The 20340-nt window shown below is 42.6% G+C and overlaps 1 protein-coding gene across 2 annotated transcripts in view; it reads left to right on the plus strand.

Moving 5' to 3' along the window:
* The window catches only part of LOC118933378 (platelet-activating factor acetylhydrolase), a 38792-nt gene that overhangs the window by 14795 nt on the left and 3657 nt on the right, over positions 1 to 20340 (plus strand). For both annotated transcript variants that reach the window (XM_036927594.2, XM_036927595.2), the window contains exons 2-9: positions 5686 to 5828; positions 12004 to 12125; positions 12565 to 12709; positions 14252 to 14345; positions 16396 to 16464; positions 17030 to 17153; positions 18000 to 18113; positions 19243 to 19331. In XM_036927594.2, coding sequence (XP_036783489.2) covers positions 5720 to 5828; positions 12004 to 12125; positions 12565 to 12709; positions 14252 to 14345; positions 16396 to 16464; positions 17030 to 17153; positions 18000 to 18113; positions 19243 to 19331 — 866 coding nt within the window. In that variant the 5' untranslated portion in view covers positions 5686 to 5719. The remainder of the gene's footprint in view (positions 1 to 5685; positions 5829 to 12003; positions 12126 to 12564; positions 12710 to 14251; positions 14346 to 16395; positions 16465 to 17029; positions 17154 to 17999; positions 18114 to 19242; positions 19332 to 20340) is intronic.

A 20340-nucleotide genomic window follows, 5' to 3' on the forward strand; every position in this document is an offset into this window, starting at 1 on the left:
AGGGAACTGTTACCTTGAGAAGCCGAGGAAGGAGCTGATGGTGTGGCACATTTGATAAAGTTTTGACAGGCAGGCCATGGTGGTAGACCACAGGGGTGTCCCAGACATTACCAGGGCACTAGCAGCCTGCAAAGGGGAGGAAGGGCAGTGAACACAAAGTTGCCCAAGAAATGTAGAAGAAATGCTCATTATGGTACTTCAGGAAAAGCTAGAGCCCTTTATGCAACATGTAAGATCTATTCAGCAGAGCTGCCTGTGGCCAAAGGGGGTGATGATCACAGAGTGATTTCAACCAGCAAAGAAGTCTTCCTGTTCCTCCCTCAAGGTCTTGACACCTTAGCTTTGCTTTAGTTAACATTTACTGAGCAATTACTTCCCTTTGGGCAATGCAAGATGCTAGGAAAGCAAAACGAGTACGTTAATGTTTGCATTTAGCTCCATGCAAAAACATTGCTTTCCTTATATTTATCATTTAACCCTGAGTTAATATCACTATCATCCTTGGCTCCATTTTACAAGGGAGGGTATAAGGCACCAAAGGTTTCTGTAGTTGCAGAAGGTCACAGTACCAGTGTCAAGGTTGGGGTTCAGACCCATGCAGTGGGGCTGCGGGCAATAGAGCCCAGGCAGTCAAGGCACGCCAACGTCAGTGGAAATCACCTGAGAATGTGTTTCTGGCCCACCTGTTAACCCACGCCAAAAAGAAGACAGGATCCTCTATCCTTATTCAAGAAGCATTTACTAGTCTTTGCTCTGTGACATGCTCTTTATTAAGTGGTAATAATAAAAGACAAATGAAACCAATCTTTTCCCTGGAAGCTGCTGGACAAAGCAATTCTGTTAACAGAGTGTGGCAGCAGAGGGTGGAAAGTGCCCAAATAGAGGCATGCATGGATGCTGCCCAAGCCAATAGGAGGCAGCCTGCGGAGCGGCTGTGGCCCCACGGTCTAACTGTACTCAGACAGGTGCGCCTCTGCCTTCTCCTTTGGTGCCCATGAGAAGCCAGGACCAGAGAAGGCCTCTTTTCCTGACTGCAGGGAAACTGTGCTGGTGGTTGCCCACTGCTTCAGACACAGTGGTCTTGCCATCAGCTGAGGCCACTCTGGGCATGTCTTTCCATCCCACACAGCACACCAGCTGGAGGCAGGGGGGAAGGCAATGCATTTGGTGGCACTGGGAAGGTAGAGAGAGGAGAGGAACCCCATTTGGGTCCTTCTATCACTCAGTGCACTGGGGTAAAAGGAGGAAAGCCTGCCATCTGGTCCTGATACCCAGGGCTCACTGTGTGACCTCAGGCAGCTTGCAGAGCCTTCCTGTGATGTGCCTCTTCATCCCCAAAATGAAAAATGAAGGTGCAAAAATTTTCTTCTCTGCTCTATCCACTAGACACTTATTCCTGCTACATTTGTGAGTAATCTTTTACCATATTCATTATGAATGTTTGAAAGCCTCTCTACCCATTGGAGATTTTGAAGACAAAAATCAAATCTACCTTAAAAGTCCCTTTATCCCAAACATAGTGATTGACACGTAAGCATCATTAAAATTGAGTAAGCAAATACATGTATAAGTGAATGAATGTGTCAGCCATTCATCAGATAATTTAGAGGCTTATTACTCTGAGGTTGAGATCAGATAACGCATATGATAGGGAGGTGAACACCCTCTAAACAAGTAGTATTCTCATTGTTCTGGTGCAGCGGCATCCAAACACTACCTTCTTCAGTTGGCTGTGTCCAAATCCCCGGGGAGCTAAAATACAGATGCCTGGACCTACCTTCTGAAGACTCTGAGTCAGTAGGTCTGGGATGGGCTTCAGGAATTAGTACGTGCAAAGGTTCCCCAAGTGCCTTAGCAGCTTGCAGAGATCAGGCAGGGAATGCTAGCATGCTGTTTCACCTGGCTTGAATTCTGCCTTGCTGCTCTGTGAGGACTGAAGGTGTGGCCCTGGTGCTGGTCTGGTAGGAAACACAAGGAGGGCAGAGCACCACGTTCCTGCTTGGGAGACTTGGGGAAGACCGGCAGTTGGCTGCCTCTGACTCGTCCTGAGGTTACCAATAGGGAAGATGTGATGAATGCCAAGGAGCTGTGGGCAAGCTCACCTTCTGTGGTGTGCAATGGTCCTAAAAATCTCTGTTGATCATCTTGTGTTTCACTTTGTCTTCCTTTTTTCTCATCTTTATCTCAAGTGATTTTTCCAAAGGGGTTGAGTGACATTCCCCTCAATCAGTCATAGGCTGTAAACACCAGGGGTAGACTTTTCTAAAGCCATGTGCACACATCCCTGTAAATACTTTCTGTGGATAATGTTGTTTGGTAAAACACCAAGTCGTGCAAGTATAAGAGGGGTAATGGGAGAAGCCGGCGAGCACAGAGCCTGCCTTTAGTTTAACTTCTTCTCTTGCCTATTTATGAAACTCAGTAACTGTTTCATACACACTACTCAGCATTTTCCAGGGTTTTAGCATGCTGCTCCAAATGCAAATTTGGGCAGGAACAATGAGACAGAAACAATTTCTAACTCTTTATTAATTCATCTTCTCCAGCCAGGAAGTTACTGAACACATGAGCATCATTAAAATAATTGTTCTGTTCATTAACTTTAGAAGATCATAGTTTTAGAGTGAATAGGAAGAAACTGATGCTACACAAATGTACTATGTTGTGGCTAAAAGCAGAGACTCTGACATCCTGGGTTCAAGGCCCGCTTCCGGCACTAGCTAGCTATGTGATTAGGACAAGTTGATTAAACTCTATTTGCCTCCACTTCCTCCTCAATAGAACAGGTTGTTTTGGTGATGTTTGAATGAGACAACATGTGCCAGAAACTGTGAAATATGTTTGGCACGTAACAAGTTTTCAAAGGTTGGCGATATTATTACTCATTTAGTGAAAAAATTTTTTTGGAGCAACCCCGAAGTACCTTTATAAAATAAAAAGACAAATTTATAGTGCTGTGTACTCATATGAAAAGATGTCTACCACATATCAAAAGTGTAACTTGAAATGTAAATGAATAGTATGAAGTTTTGTAAACAAATTTTAAAATTGTATATTCATGTATATGTATATGTTTGTTTATATGTGTGTGTTTATACATGTCTGTATTGTGTACATGTGCATGTATTAAAACATAGAAATACACTTGGGGAAAATACCTTTTAACAAGTGATTATCAGTGAAGAGACAACTCAGTGTTTTATTTACCTTATTCTGTCATGTTTGAATTTTTGAAATGTGTTAACTTTATAATACAATTTTTATGAATATAAAATAAAACCAACCAAAATTATAAATAGTTACACTATGCATATTTTTTGACGCAAAGAAAAAAGATGTTGAATAAGGAATCACAGTTACTCTACAAGTAGTCCAAGAAGCTTAGCGCTCCAGTGACAATTTCCCCAGCTAACTATTTGGGTTTTCAGCTTATGTTTTCAGAGTTGACCTTGCTACAGCCCTGTCTCCTCTGAAATCTTTCTCTTTGAATTCCTGTTGCCCTGAGAATTTGTATGTATCATTTAAGAATTTTTAAATGTCCCTGTAATTTGCTTTCTTTCTGTATTGTATGTGTTGGCTTTGTCTCTGGATCCCCACTGTAAGCTCTTTTAGAACAGGGATTGTGTCCAGTTCTCTGGTACTTATCACAATTGTTGACATAGCAGAGGGTACATAGTATTCGCTTAGTAATTACCTGTGACTGAATGGCTGCAGATTTGAGCTTGCTTAGGATAGGCCATGCTGGGCAGCCATAATACATAACTTTACCTGGAAATTTCAGTGGCTGAACACAACAAAGGTTTGTTCCTGCTTGTGAAAGGCCATATAAATTGGCAGGGGGTCTCCTTGCTTTTCAGTGACTAGGGGTCCAGACTTTCTCCATCTTGAGGTACCACATATAGCTAACTTCTAAGTTTGCTGCATAAGGGAAGGGAAGGGATGGAGAAGACACACTACTCTCATGTGTCCTAGACCACTTCCATTCAATTTCCATTTATCAGAAATCAGTCCCATGCCTCTAATCCAGCTGCGAGGGAGGCCAGGAAATGTCAGGGGGCACACAGGTATTCAGGAGCTCTAATGCGCCACTGGTCCATGTTTATAGCCTCCTGCAGGAAAACTGTGCTGTCTAGTTAGTACCCACTGGTATCGGTGGGACAGACACACACATGGGTCATTAAACTTGCTCCATTTGTGTCCGTGACCATATGTGCTGGAAACTACTAGGATTCAGAATTTATTCCATTAGTTGTCATTTATTGAGTGCCTACTGTGTGCCAAGCACTATTCTAGGTCCTAGGAATACAACAGGGGTTATAAAACAGTCAAAATTCCCTATACTCACAGAACTGACTTTCTAGTGCAGCAAGATAGACTATTAACAGATAATGTCCAGAACATATTAGCTGGTGGTAAGTATTATAGAGAAAAAATTAAGTGGTCAGTGAGGGAGTAGGACATGTGTTGGTGTGGAGAAGGGGTTGGATTGTAATTTTAAATTGATCAGGGAAAGCCTCACTGAGAAGGTTGCATGGAAGCAAAAACCTGGGAATGAGGGAGCGAGTCAGTTGGGTAGCAGGGCAGAGGGCCTCCCTGGAAGAAAGGACATGTGTAGAGATCCCAAGGCAGGGCGGGGAGCGCCTGGTAGGTTTGGTGAATGACAAGGATGCAAGTGTGGCTGTAGTGAGCGTGCACGCGGGGCTGGAGCAGAGCTGCGAGTCAGGTGGGTGCAGCCTGTGTCAAACCTTCTAGGTCACTTTGGGATCTGTGCCTTTTGCTGTGTGCGATCTGAAGCCGTGTGGGGGTCTTGAGCAGAGGGGTGATATGATCACTCCCGCTGCCGTGTGGGGGATAGACTAGCAGTGCAAGGGCAAAAGCAGGGAGACCAGTGAGAGGTCATTGCCAAAATTCAAGTGAGATGCTCATGACTTTGGACCATTTCCTTCACCCCGAAAAATAGGGTGGAGGAATTATAAAGGGGAAAGGCTATCCACAAATACAAGATAGTTTTTGCTCATAAGATGTTATCATAGAGCCCAATTTAAAAATCATCCGTTGTTATCATGAGCCTGATACTGTGTTTATTGCACTACAAACATACATTCATGGATTCTACAAACATTTATTCAACACCAACGGCATGCCAGGCCCTCTCTTAGGCACTGGGGACAATAAGTAAGATCTGACCTCTGCCTTTGGGAAGTTTGCAGTGTAGTAGGGTGAGAGAGATCACCAAAAATATAACATCAACACCAATACAACCGCAGCTGCAGCAATATGATCATTTTATAATTATTATGGAAGCAGTAGCCAAAACATATTGGATATTTACTATGTGCCTATGAATATCATCATGATTGTGATATATGATGTTACAATTATTGTATTTTGTTGCTGTTCTTTATACCCAAATGAGGCCACTATAAAATTAGAGAATTAGTGGTCAGACACCTAACATAACTGCCCTAAAGAGTAATTTCTATGCTTTAAAATACTGTGTTACCAAGGATTTTGCCACCCTAGTGCTTATCAAAACCCAGCCCAGAAAATGCATGTTCCATTCTTCCAACTGTCTTCTTCCCTTATAATGTATAAAATCAGATACTCATACATTAACCTCACTGATTTTCAGCACATTTAAACGCTCTTAATGCACTTTTTTAATTTTAATAATCTGTCTTGAAGAACGTTAAACTGAAACCGCTGTGCAGCTTCGAAGATGCCGCCACCCAAACTGCACGCGCTTGTCTGCCTCTGCGGCTGCCTCACCCTGGTTCATCCTTTTGACTGGCAAGACCTCAGTCCTGTTGTCCATGCTAAATCCTCAGGTAAGAGGTATACTTGTTCACGGGCTTGAGCAACTGATCTGTTGCCAGGCACAGAGTGGCCGCAGGGAAGTCGCATGGGTGGACTTCAAACCACATGTTATAAGAAGATGCTCACAGAGCCCCTTGGGTCTCCTGGGGCAGAGGAGACCCTCGCTTTCTCCTCATTCCAGCGGAAACTGAGGATGTGCCTGTGCCTGTCTTCTTCAATCTCACGACCGCAGGACAGAACCAGGAAGAGGCATTTCCAGACAGACTGGAGGCTCAGCCTGTCATCTCTGTGCTGAAGGTCCTCACTGCCGGCCCCCCGTCTCCCTCACCCTAACGCACTCCCACCCGAGTGCAGGAACACAACTCCCCAGGAGTTCCCTCAGGGGCAACCTCAATACCTGCTCCCATGAAGGTGAAGGAAAGGCAGGTGTCATGCTCAACAGGTGCAGCTCGGGGTAGCAGGGATGAGTGACATGAGAAGGTGGCAATTTAAGATCTTGGGGTTGGGGAGGAAACAATCTTCTCTATGTAATGCTGAGAAGACGCGAGGACAAGTAGGTGCCAAGGAGCTCCCGATGGGAATGGACACGCATCACTTGCTCTTCCTTCCCTTTGGTGGGGAGAGGGAAGGAAAGGCAGGGAAGGCTTAGGCGAGCCCAGGAGGGGTGGCCGGAGTGGGACAGTCATCTCTAGACAGATGTACCAACCATCACTAAGGACCTTCCTGCCAGGAGACTGGCTCTGGACCTTTGTGAATTCCTGCTAATCCCAGAACATCACAGTGCATGAACGTCGCTATCCAGGTTCCACAGGTGAGCAGTGTAGGTGGCTTCTGAATGAAGTCATGCCATCTGTACCCACAGGCCTAGGCATTATGGATCTAGTTGTTCAGGTTTGATGGGTGACTCTTTACTGTACCATTTACAAAAGATCTTTCATAACCCAACACCTTACAGATTAAGTTTTGCCCTACTTTGTAGTTGGGAAAATGAATACATCAGTAGGAGAGGGACTGTAGCTTATGGCTACATTTGCATGGGAAATGGCGTAAGTTCTACAGGTACATTAATTCAATGTCAGGATAAGCCTCTGCTTCTCAGGAAGCAGAGGCACCAGTGATACAGTGACTAAATCAAAGAGCTTATAGTCAAGTTCAAGGAGCCTGCAGCCTAGTTAAATTAATTTTCCCATTACCTTTTCCATGGATTGAAAACAGGTTACCTCTTACATGATGAACAAATTATCACCTAGGAGACATTTATGACATGGACATTTTATCAATACAGGGTAGGAATTTCAAAACATGTTTTATATCCCCTTCTGTTTGAAAATCACTGGAAAGCTGTTACTGGACTGGCAGAAACTGGAGGGCAAGGACCTTGCTTCACTATTATTTGTATTTCCAGCATTGAGGCCAATGTCCCACTAATTCTAAATGCTCAAAAATGAATACATACATATTTTTGAATTATTGGAAATAATTTATTAAGTAAGACATTAAAATAATAGATGATACTTTATATTGTTCTTACTAAATGTATACATGGGATGATTGGTTATGCAGGTAAGAGGTTTGTAAGTATGGGCTAGAGATAATCCTATTTGCTGGTAGAGGGCATAAGCCATATAAGAGAATGTAATGTTCCTAGCATGCATACAATCCACCTCCAAACCTAGGAATAAATATCAGGAATACTTGACAAATGAAACACCACCAGAAACATATAATAAAATGAATAGTATGCCATAGGTTCCAATGTTCTTATTAAAATCAAGCTGAAGAAAAATAAGAAGGGACATACACATATAAGTTCTGTACCACAAAACTGTATCATTTAGAGCGTGGTCATTCGACCTTCCTCCGCCTGCGTCTTCCTTCATGAGGAGCCTGGTCCACTGTCAGCAGGAACTCCAGGGCCATGGCTGGGTTAGCTGCAGGCTGGGGCGCCTTCTCCACAGCCCCCTGGCACCGGCCAACCACAGGGCCCTGAAGACCTATACCCAAATCTGGGTCAGCTCAGCTGTTCCTAGAAGCGTGTCCTGGAATAAGCAGACCTATAGCCTTACCTGGACCTGTGGTTCCTGAGTGCCGAGTGAGGGGGCTTTCCAGCAGAGCAAGAGATCATAACCAGGGCACTCTTAGGGTATTGGAGAAGGTTCTCAGGGTCTTAATGGAGCTGAGATCTCAGAAGGAGAATCCTGTGCTACTAGGAACGCTTTGATGGCTCTAGAACTGAACTCTCAGTTCCAGAAGTAGCGCCTCCAAGACAGCTGTGGGTTCTCTGGGGCTCCTCACCCAATTCTGAGAGCCAGAGCCCCCCCTCAATCCCTGTACATCACATCACGGCTGCCTGGGGGAGGGGGCACAGGCCCCTCATCACAGAGGGAAAGGCTGGGGTAGCTCACCCCTGGGTCGTCGGGACTGGGTATCTCCCTGTTACACCATGAAGCTGGCTCTGTGGACAGTCTTAAATGGACAGAAAGTCTTCTGCAATTCTAAATAGACCCTCAAATGTTGGCCTTACAGGTAAAATTGCTTTTCTTCCCCTCCTTGGATTTTGCATCTACCTGAAGGGAAAATGGTGTGGTCTAGTTTTGATCTGCTAAAACTTCTTTAAGGGCTTGAATTTGGGTACCTGGAGTTGATCTACTCCAGATAAGAGACAAACAATATCAGCTATCTGCCTATTATGGACTGTTTTCTGTGCTCGGTGCTTACATTACCACTTCAGTCTTACCACTGCCATGCAGGCAGGTCGGGTGCTTTTATCCCCACTTTACAAACAAGTAAAAGAGAGGGGAGTAAATTGCCTAGGCCAGAGCATCATGGCTTGTACGAGGTACAGGTTATGTACAAAATATGATCACCCGTCTCCAACACCAAGGTCCATTCATCTCACCCTCTGCCTTCCTTGGAATTACTTCCTACCATTTGGCCTTGAATTGCTGACCCATGTGTCAGACCAGATGGGCTGGTACCTTAGTCCAGTGGGTCTTAAACTTTAATAGGCACACCTTTTCTCATTCAGTAGAATTGGGATGAGTCTTGAGGTCCTGCATTTCCAAGCCCCAAGGTTTCTCCAGTGATGCTGGCCCATGGACCAACTTTAGCAGCAAGGCCTTATGAATCAAAAGGCTCATCACTGGAGGTGCTTCACACATTAGTTAGCAGTGTGGAGGATGTAAATGGGCTTCTCCTAATGACTCAAAGTCTTTCTGGGTGATGCCCTCCAATACCGATGCAGGTGCCATGACTGACATCGCTCTAGGTGCCTTCATGGCAGAGTCTGTCTAGCAGGGTAACCAACTCTCACACCCCATAGAGGGAAAGGAGTGGGTAAGTTGATTCTAGAAAATGCAAAGACTGGGTATTTTAATCCATAGACTCATCATCTTGAAATTAAATATGGACTTACTGGGGTTTAGAAAGAACAGGTGAAACCACAAATGTGTTGGGAGGTCTTAGCATCAGAGAGAGAAAAAGCTTCCAGAGAGGTGGATAAAAGATGGATAGCCTTGAATATAAACATAAGCAACATTTTCCTGAACGCATCTCCTCAGACAAGGGAAACAAAATAAAAAATGAACAAATAGATCACATCATGCTAAAAAGCTTCTGTACAGCAAAGGACACCATCAGCAGAACAAAAAGGCATCCTACAGTATGGGAGAATATATTTGTAAGTGACAAATCTGACAAAGGGTTAACATCCAAAATATATAAAGAACTCACATGCCTCAACACCCAAAAAGCAAATAACCCTATTAAAAAATGGACAGAGGATATGAACAGACATTTCTCCAAAGAAGAAATTCAGATGGCCAACAGGCACATGAAAAGATGCTCCACATTGCTAGTCATCAGAGAAATGCAAATTAAAACCACAGTGAGATATTACCTCACGCCATTTAGAATGGCCAACATAGAAAAGACTAAGAACAACAAATGCTGGCAAGGATGCGGAGAAAGGGGAACCCTCCCACACTGCTGGTGGGAATGTAAACTAGTTGAGCCATTGTGGGAAGCAGTATGGAGGTTCCTCAAAAAACTAAAAATAGAAATACCATTTGATCCAGGAATTCCACTCCCAGGAATTTATCCTAAGAATGCAGTTTCCCAGTTTGAAAAAGACATATGCACCCCTATGTTAATCGCAGCACTATTTACAATAGCCAAGAAATGGAATCAACTTAAGTGTCCATCACTAGATGAATGGATAAAGAAGATGTGGTACATTTACACAATGGAGTATTATTCAGCCATAAGAAGAAAACAAATCCTACCATTTGCAACAACATGGATGGAGCTAGAGGGTATTATGCTCAGTGAAATAAGCCAGGTTGAGAAAGAAAAGTACCAAATGATTTCACTCATCTGTGGAGCATTAAGAACTGGGGAGGGTGGATGGGAAGGGAGGGAGAAGGGGAATAAGGACCATTACGATTAGCACACATAATGTGGCAGAGGGGGACATGGGGAAGGCAGTATAGCACAGAGAGGACAAGTAGTGACTCTATAGCATCTTACTAAGCTGATGGACAGTGACTGTAATGGGGTATGTGGTGGGGATTTGATAATGGGGGGAATCTAGTAACCACAGTGTTGCTCGTGTAATTGTATATTAATGATACAAAAAAAAAAACTCAAAGAAAAAAAAAGAACGGATAGCATAAGGCATCGATGGAAACAAGAGACCAGTGGCAGTGAAAACCTTAGTTTGGCTCATTTTCACAAATATTTATTGAACACTGATAGGTGCCAGCCAGACATTGTGTTAAGATCTGGTAATACAAAGCCATGGATATGGCTTTTAAGAAATAGCCTAGAGGAGGAGATTGGGTCTGTAAACACATAGTTTTTATATAATATGATAGAAAGAATGGTAAAAATATATACAGGGAATTGAGTTAATACTGAAAATAAATGATTGTCTGGAGTATCAGGGAAGGCTTCAGAGAAGATCTGACAACTGATCAAGATGCTAAAGGTTGAGCAGGAGTTTGCCATGGGGATTTCAAGCATTGGAAATGGAATTTACAAAGGTGCAGAGGTGCAAACAGCCCCATAGCTCAGGAGGACTGGAGCACCTGGTAAAAGCAGGAGAAGACTGTGAGGCAGTGGCTCCAAACCCTGGAGGATGCTTCTTACCGTGCCCAGGAACCTGGAATTTAACTTGTGCATGTGTGAATCTCTACACATTTCAACCCCAGAACTCTAGAAGGATAGACTACATTTGTGCCTCATGTAGCAGGGGAAGGAGCTTAGGGAGGCATGTGTAGGTTTAAACACCACCTGCAAACTGCCTTCCAGATAGATTCCAATACATTCCCCCTTCAAGAAAAACTACCTGGTGATAGGAAGCCATTGAAGGATAAGAAGAGTTTCCTGGTGATATTTTTGCTTTAAATCACTCCAAGAGCTTTGTGAAGGATGATTTGAAGGGGTCAAGATCCTAGGACAGTTAGCAGAGATGGCAACTGTCTGGTCAAAAGACAGTGAAGATATAAATGAGACAGTTGAGCTAGAGGGTCAGGGATGCATGGGAGAGGGAATTCTAAGCTAAAAACAAATGTTAGAAATCGATCCTTGATTGGATGGAGGGATTTGGTGAGGAAGAGGTAGGGGAGTAGGATGTTTCCCAGATTTCTGGCTTACATGCTACCCGGTTACATGATACAAGGAATTCTGGAGCTGCAGACTATGTATGTGGTTTGAGGATAAAGAGGGAGATTTGGGAGATGGTCATTTAGTGTGATTTTTGACCATTGGCTTTGATGTTCCTATAGGAAGGACATCAGGTGGATATGCTCAATGGGAAGTTGTAAGCCCAAATCTAAAATGTGAGATGAAGTTCAACTTTAGGTGAAACAGATTTTGGAAGTGGTCTTTCATATGCTCTGGATAGGAGTAGAAGGTAAGAGGAAGGCTGAAAGTATTAGGACGTGACAGTCCCAAGTGTCTTGAGAGAAAGACTATACCTGCCTCTATCTTTATACCCACACATAGTACTTTGCATACAGCATGCCCTCAATAATTATTTGTGTATTTTACTAGTGAGGTATAGAAATGAAGGAGGCCAGAAACTATGGGCAGACACGTGATGCCCTTGAAATGTCTGGGGTGTATAATAAATAAAGCCTGGGGTGTAATGGATGACAACTGAGATGATATTAACCTGTCTTTCAGCATGGCTCAACAAAATACAAGCTTTGGTGGCTGCTGCAATCTTTGGCCAAACTAAAATCCCTAGAGGAAATGGATCTTATTCTGTTGGCTGTACAGACTTGATGTTTGATTACACCAATAAGGTAATTATTTGATCAATACCACATACCTTTGTATCCTAATAGTGTCTGTCGCTATGACCTACTGGACCTTGTCCTCACCTGAGAATGAGTCACTTTGCCACTTGTATTGTTTCCCAGCAAGCCTTCTGCTAGGTTAAGTCATTCCCTAATTCACTGCTGGCATCTGATTAATTTATCCATAAACTCTGTATTTCCCTTCCTAATGGCTGAAACCAGGCTGCTCGTGCTTTCTTTTCACTCGGAAAGCACATTGTTGTTTTGTTTTGCTGGTTTTTTTTAAAACTATGTTCAATCACCACAGCAGCAAAAGCAGTTCTCTGGACCTCTTTGTGAACCACAGAGATATTCGGGTCCCCACTAATTAAATATGAACAATAGCTGCTGGAATACATTTGAGAAGCAACTTGACTAAAAGTACATCAATTTCTTTCCTCTGCAGGGCACCTTCTTGCGTTTGTATTATCCATCCCAAGGGGATGATCGCTCTGACACCCTTTGGATCCCAAACGAAGAGTATTTTTTTGGTCTTAGTAAATTTCTTGGAACACACTGGCTTATGGGCAAAATTTTGAGCTTATTGTTTGGTAAGATGTCTGTTGATGCTGCTTTGTAGGCTCTAGAATATAAGAAAACCTTGAAAGCTGTAAACATTTCTGGCAGTTTAAACATAAAGCAGTTTTCTATAGTCTAAACTGCTCCTAAGATGACAATGAAAGTATTTCTTAAAGCCCAGGCAGTTATCAGAGAATCAAGGGTTCCCATTTTGTCCATTCTGCATAGGGTGTGTGGGTGGAGGCAGGGAGGCACCAGGCTTCCCAATTGGCCCCAGCATGTCTCTATGGCTGCTGGTCTTCACTTTTACTTCTTCATACTGTGAAGCAGCAGTAATGTGGTGAGTAGAGTAGCTTGCTGATGGGACCACTACCCTGTGTGCTCTGTGCTAGAGTGCTTTCGGAAGGGCAAAATTAGAAAGTAGAGGCCACTGTAAGGCTATAGATCAAAAACAAAAGGGTGAAAGCTAATTTCTTACTTAACATACATGAAGAGACTCTACCTTCATTCCCATCGTCCACTCCCAACCGGCCAGCCTCTCACTAACACTGTCTGATGTGCATCTGTCACCAATCTGTCACATTTCATTAACACAGACTTTTCCTTGGCTGTTGAACCAGACACTACTGCTGTTGGGCTGGTGCTAAACTATCTACAACTTTTGGCATTGATTTTAAACATCTTCTTGGAGTTTTCTTTAAAGAAAACACACTTTATAGTAGAAATGATCAAAATGCTATACCTAAATATCTTATGGTGATGAATAACTTAGAAGTTACTTCTGCAGCAATTACCACATTCAGTCTTCATGACCACATCCCCATTTTATACATGGGAATATGAAACGCAAGTAATTGGTGATGGTAATGATGACAGTAACAACACGGCAGTGAAGGAAGAGAAGATAGTATCTTCCATTTTTGAGCCCCTTACTCTGTGGCTAGACAGGTGCTTCACATGTATTACCCACTTACATATAATTCTCACAAACCCTCTGAGACAAAAATCACTTCCTTTATTTACAGAACAGGAATCTGAAACCCAGGACAGTTCTTTTCACTTGCCTGAGGACCCACGTTAGTGGCAGAGCTGCATCCAGAGCCACATCTGAGTAGGAAGTCAAGGGTCTCTCCATCTTTCTCTTGATCGTGACTAAATTAGAAGGAGAGGTGTGTGGGGGGGTGTCTCTGGAAGATTCTGGCTCTCGTGCAATATTCCTGAGGTTTACCAGTTTGGTTTTAGAACATTCCCTTTGAGGTTTTGCCCAAACCTAGGATTGGCAATAAGAGCAGCCTTCCTGGATACACATGTAAGCAGGAAGCTGTCTCCCCATCAGTTCCGAGCTGGCAGTGTGAACGGATAATTAATCATCCTGTGGTCTTAGGGGAAAACCCATGGTTCAGGTCCTGACTGGTAGGTATCTACTAGCATCTTTATTGGATTTACTGTGAACACATAAAAACATAAATAATAAATTCCATGGATCAGGGTTTTATTACAGAGATGTAAGTTAAATTTGCCAGTAACTCTCAACTTGGAGAAAACATTATTTATAATCTCCCATTGTTGTGTAGGTTCAGTGAAAACTCCTGCAAACTGGAATTCCCCTCTGAGGACTGGTGAAAGATATCCACTCATTGTTTTTTCTCATGGTCTTGGAGCATTCAGGTAATATTTGAGAGGTGGAACAATTTTAACCCCTAGGGATCAATGACTGAGTGCATATTTTTTCTCAAAAAAAAAAAAAAAGATTTTGGAGTATCATGCTGGCCCATCCTGGAGGAACTGGGATTCCTCAAGAGTTGGCTGTGGTGTACTGGTCAGCCATAGCTCTATTCTGTCAAGGAGTTCCTTCACTCCTTCCCGTTCATGGAGACTGGCCTCAACAGAGGAGAGAAGGTGTTGGATTTTGGCTGCTATTCTTCTGTATTATAATACCATCCTCTGCGGTAGTTCAGGTCTTCTGAGATAAAGACACCAAGACTGAACCAGGTGTGAAAGATACTGAGAGAAATGCCTGGGAAGAAGAGGGGGAAGGAGCAGGAAAAGACGAAGGGGCCTTCAGACCATGATACAGGCTGGACACCGGGTAAAGAGATGGGGAGCTGAGAAACGGGGCACGAGGGATCTCAGACTGCAGTGTGGTTCTAGGAAAGATTGGGCCAGACCCGTTCCGGAGGTGCTTGCCCAAAGGTGCTTGCCGGAGGAGTCCCGCGTCTCACAGGAACGGGCCTGCGCCAGCATCCGCACTGGGCCCCGTCACCGGGGCAGCACACGGGGCGCTCAGCTGGAGTGGCGGATGCAGAGGGGGGGAGCCGAGTGATGTCTTTAGTCAGCTCGTTCTCCATGGCCTGAGGTCTAGGTGGGGCATCTGCGTGACCGCCACACCCTCTCCGCTTCCTTCTTCCATCTTCTCAACTGCCTCCCCTTCGTCTGCCTCAAAAGATTATAAGACTTTCAGAAAATAAAAGGTGTCTTTTTGTTGACAAGAAGTTGGGTGGCTTCTGTAATCAGAAATTATCTTCAGTACTTTAATTGCAGTTAGTAATTATTTGGTTTCTATGGACCAGTGGCTGGCAAGTTGGAATTTGAGGGCCAAATCCAGCTTCCTGCCTCCTTCTGTAAAGCTTTATTAGAACATAGCCACGCTCATCCATTTTTCACATATGGCTACTTTTGTCCCACAACAGCACGTTTGAGTGGTTGTGACAAATACTGTGTCCCACAGAGCTGGTTATATTTACATCCAGCTTTTCAGAAAAGGTTTGCTGATCCTTGTACTAGACCATTTCCCCTCTCTGAGTAGGTCCTGTGCCTTCAGTAGTAGAAGACAGGGTTCTTACCTACCTCTTTATTCTCCATGAGCATTTCCTATCTAATGTGTGACATAAGAGGAAAACTGTGCAGAATGAAGACATGGAAGAGGGGTTAAAACGAGCAGCTCAGCACATGATCCTGTCCAATCATTTAAATAACAGTTAACATGTGTTCGGTATTTACCCTGTTTCAGACAGGGTTATAAGCATGAAAAATGTATTTACTTACCTAACCCTTGCAATTATCTCACCAAGTACCATACCATTACTGCATTATCCTTCCACAGATAAAGAACTAAGGCAGAGAAAAGATAAGTGACTTTTTCAAGGTAGAACGCTAATAAGTGGTGGAACAAGGATTCAAATGCAGTGGTCAGACTATCAGTCGCGTTCTCAAGCACCACAGTGTACTGCCTTCCTACCTATACTATCTTATCAAAACCTTACAAGTATCTTAAAGCAAATGCTTTATCACCCTCATTTTACAGGTAACTACAAAAATCCATTAATGTAACTACCTAAAGTCATATAGCTGGTAAAAGGCAGGGCCAGAGATTAAAACCCAGAACTCTCAAAGGCAATATTTATAATCACTGCACAAAGGTTTCTCAAGCTTAGTACTCTAGACCAGATAATTTCCTGTTGTAAACCATAAACTGGGGGGTGCTGACCAGCATCTTCTACCTACTAGATGCCAGTAGCACCCTCCCCCAGGTGGTAATAATGAAAATACCACCATAGTCAAATATCCCTTGTGGGGCAAAACTGCCCCCCTTTGGGAGCCACAGCTCTCTGGTTTATCCTGGGGCTCTGCTTTAGGCCTCTGTGTTCCCAGGATCGTTAGTGGAGCCACCTTGTAAGCATGACTGGTAATTCAAGGCTTCCCTTTTTTTGTTTTGAAGGACAATTTATTCAGCTATTGGCATTGACCTGGCATCTCATGGGTTTATAGTAGCTGCTGTAGAACACAGGTATGTCACCTGGTATGTAGCTGAACTCTAATTTTCATTAAGTTTTATAAAAAATAATGATGGAATCGTCAACTGTGATGACATGATGAGCAAAAAAGGAGGCTGAGTTAAATTGTCAAGAATCAGAAAAACGGCTAATGTTTCTAGGGGGTTGATCGGGTGCCGTGTTCATGCACCACTGTTTATTCTTCATAGCAACCCTGTGACATGGTTAATATGATCACTTTTTTAAGGAGGAAGAAAGTGAAGCTGAGAAAGGGTAAGTAATTTGCCCAAAGCCCCTTAGCAAGTGGCAGTGCTGGGATTTGATTCCAGGAGTGGGTTTTTAGCACAGCCTCCCAGAATTGTGTCCATAGGATGGGTTGAGTTTGAGTTTACTTGCAACAATGTCTTTTTCTTAGAACTCCCTTGGAGTCTCTTTGATTAAAAAAAAAATTAAATTTAGAGTGAGAAGAAAGAGAAGTCAGAAAAATCAGAGTGAAATTGAGTCATGGATGGGGATGAGGAGGATGGGGGAGATGAAGAGAAAGAGCAAGTGTAAGCAGTCACTCTGTTTGTATTGTAGAGATGGCTCTGCATCCGCGACGTACTACTTCAGTGACCAGACTGCTGCAGAAATAGGAAACAAGACTTGGCTCTACCTTAAAATCCTGAAACCAGGCGAACAGGTGCCTCTACGACATGAGCAGGTACACTGCAGTAGGTGGACAGCTGATGTGGTGACTCAAAAAGCATCCAAGTGATAATATTTGCAACTCTACATTTACAGACAGCAAGCTGAGCTCCAAGCTCTCTTGCTTCCCATTCCCAGAGGATTCTCTGCATAATACACTTCCTGCAATGAAATATCTGGACAGGAAAAACAGAGACAAACACAAAAATCCTGAGAGATAACTGAATTCACATTGTTCTTTTGCATTAGAATTTCTAATTCTAATAGAATTTCAAAAGTGCTGGAAAATAAATTCATAGGTACTGTTCCCTCTGAGGCAATATTAAAAAGACTAATTTTCAGAAAGGCAGTGAAGACCAGTGTTGAGTTCAGGCCTTCGAATCCAACTTTCTATGTTTGAATCTTGGCGTCATCACTTTGCAGCCAGGCCACCTTGGATAAGTTACTCTGTTTTGGCTTCTCTGTTTTTTCTGTTACAAAATAATGACTGATAACAGTATCTTTCTCACAGGGCTGTCAGGAAGGTTGAATGAACTAAAAGCACACTTTTGTGTGCTTTATAGTGGGTGTTTTACATATGTTATTGTATGTGTCCCAATCACATTTCACTGAGGTAGGCATTATTATACAATAAGTGGAAGCTCAGAGAAGTTAAGTAAATCATCTGAAGTCACACAGTAGGTAAGCAACAGAGCAGGATTTGCCTGTGTTATTATGTGCTAGGTGGTATTTTAATCACTAATCGCTTAGATATTTCCAGCTTATAAGCAGTCAAGCATTTTCCCCATATGCAACCTTTTGACAAATTTGAAGTGTTTTGACTTATTTCTTTGTCATTTCCTTCTTCTAATAATCATATTAGGTACAGCAAAGAGCAAAGGAGTGCTCTCAAGCTCTCAGTTTGATTCTTGACATTGATTGTGGAAGGCCAGTGAAGAATGTATTAGATTTAGAATTTGATGTGGAACAACTGAAGGTGAGCTTAAACAAAGCCATTTTCCCCTGCCCTGTAGTTCTTTACTGTCTATTTTACTGATTTAACACAAGGTACAACATAATAAAGGGCTACAGAAATGAAGCATAGGTAAAGGACGGCAGCAATGAAGAGTGTACGCAGGTCAGCTGTATATGAAATTGCCAACAGCCAGTTTTGATCTACACAAGTGACAAGTTCATATGGTTCGATTCAGTACCTCCAGTGGCAGTGTACTCATTTCTTCGATGGCTCCTGCCTGTTTTTGAGCTTGAACCTGGAACATTGGTAAAAAATTTTGGATAAAATATTGGAGGAGATGGAAGAGTATCAGAGTGGGCAGCATGAAGAAAGTCTCAAATGTGTGTGTGGAGACTGGAGTACAGGGAATAACAGGAAACCGAAGTACCGAAGTACTTCAGTGTGAGCAAAAGATGATCATCTGTTCTCCAGACACAGTGGAGTTGTTGTTTCTCAACCAGCCACTCTTTCTTCTGTCTCCAGGCCTTACACGTTGTCAGCTTGGCCTGACACCCTTCCTCCTAAGTCTTGCTTTATTTTCAACTCATGTCAGGCATCACCTCCTCCCACAAGCTTTCTTGGCCTCACTGCCTACCCTTGGGTACTGGGTTAGCTACAATCTGTGCTACTGGCTCCACCCTATTGTATTGCATCATGTATTTGTATCTCTTTCCTTCCTGATAGGCTTTGAGTTCCCTGAAAATGAACTACAGTGCCTGGAACAGGGCAGGTGCTCAATAGATAGTCATGGAATGAACAAACTAATAAACATAATGTGGAGAGGGTACAGCCAGCAATGATGTTGATGGTTCATGTGTGGGTGACTAGGAAGACCATTAAGTTTACTTCTGAGCTCTTCCAAATGCTCAGCATATATGTGTGCATGTGTGTGTATGTATCTGCATATATATATGCATGTGTGTGTATTTACATGTGTGCACATATATATGTGTGTGTATGTGTGTATAAATTTCTTTTAGGAGAAACCAAGGGGCCTTAACCATGCCTGCCTGTGAAATAAGTAATAATTTTATGACTCACAAAATCATTTAATCTATTTTCTAACAACCTATGAGATACTTACAATTTTATACCATGCTTTTTCACCTAGGACTCTATTGACAGGAATAAAATTGCAATAATTGGACACTCTTTTGGTGGAGCCACAGTTATTCAGGCTCTTCAAGACAAGAGATTCAGGTAAGAGACTGAGGCAGAGAGAGAGAACTAAGTTATTGGAAGTGGGGCAGTGATAACCCATGTGACACAGGATTTTTAAATCAAATTCTTAATGAGGACAAGATCCTTTGGAGTTTACAAGTCTATTATTTTGCTATAAAGTACTCTATATGAATTTTCCTAGGCAGAAACCAGCTAGTTCTCTTGCTATTAAAAGCTTTCCACATTTCTATACATTTTCTCTCAACATTCTTATTTATATGCTTAAGGGCTTAACATTTTCATTTGAAAATTTATCTTTAAATATGCATTTTATCTGCGACATACTGATTGTGATAATAATATTGCCATCTTATAATATTTCTAGACTTCCCCAATAGGCAGGACATATTTTCATTAATTCTTTTCTCCATCTTTTAAGATGGAGTGAGGCCTGACATTACACAGTTATTTGTGTGGGAGTCAGGACCAGACCCCAGTCTTCTAACCTGTAGAGATAGTTTCTTTCTTGAGCCACATCATCCCAGCCTGATGAGGTCATGCAGAGCCAGTCATAAAGAAAGTGGGTAGGATCATTTCTGAAACTTCATCTCACATTTCTTAAAATCTGTTTCAATCTAAGGAAATTCTCTTCCATCCCTTTAGCACTTAAGATGGAGTGTCCCAAAGGGGAAGCAACATAGAATAAACTCACTTTTAAAAAGAAAGTTACATTTTCAAATGATTTGCCCTATGTTTTTCTTCAGCCCCAGACACGTCCAGGTAAAGCACTTCTAAATATAAGACAATGGGTCCAATTTTTACTCCAAAAAAGTATCATAAATAAAGACAGCCTGTCCAGAAGCTGTGAAAACACAGAAGCAATAGTGCATGTATTATATTTTCTTACAGACACCCCACAATGTCAAAGAAATTACTACTTATTAAAAATTTATTTTTAAAACAATGTAATGATAAATAATAATTTTTAAGATATTGTATCTTTCTAAAGGTCACAATTCCTAAATGCCTCCTAAAGAAAATGATAATA

This window comes from Manis pentadactyla, chromosome 16 (genome assembly GCF_030020395.1).
Source record: "Manis pentadactyla isolate mManPen7 chromosome 16, mManPen7.hap1, whole genome shotgun sequence".
In the NCBI taxonomy this organism is placed as follows: Eukaryota; Metazoa; Chordata; class Mammalia; order Pholidota; family Manidae; genus Manis; species Manis pentadactyla.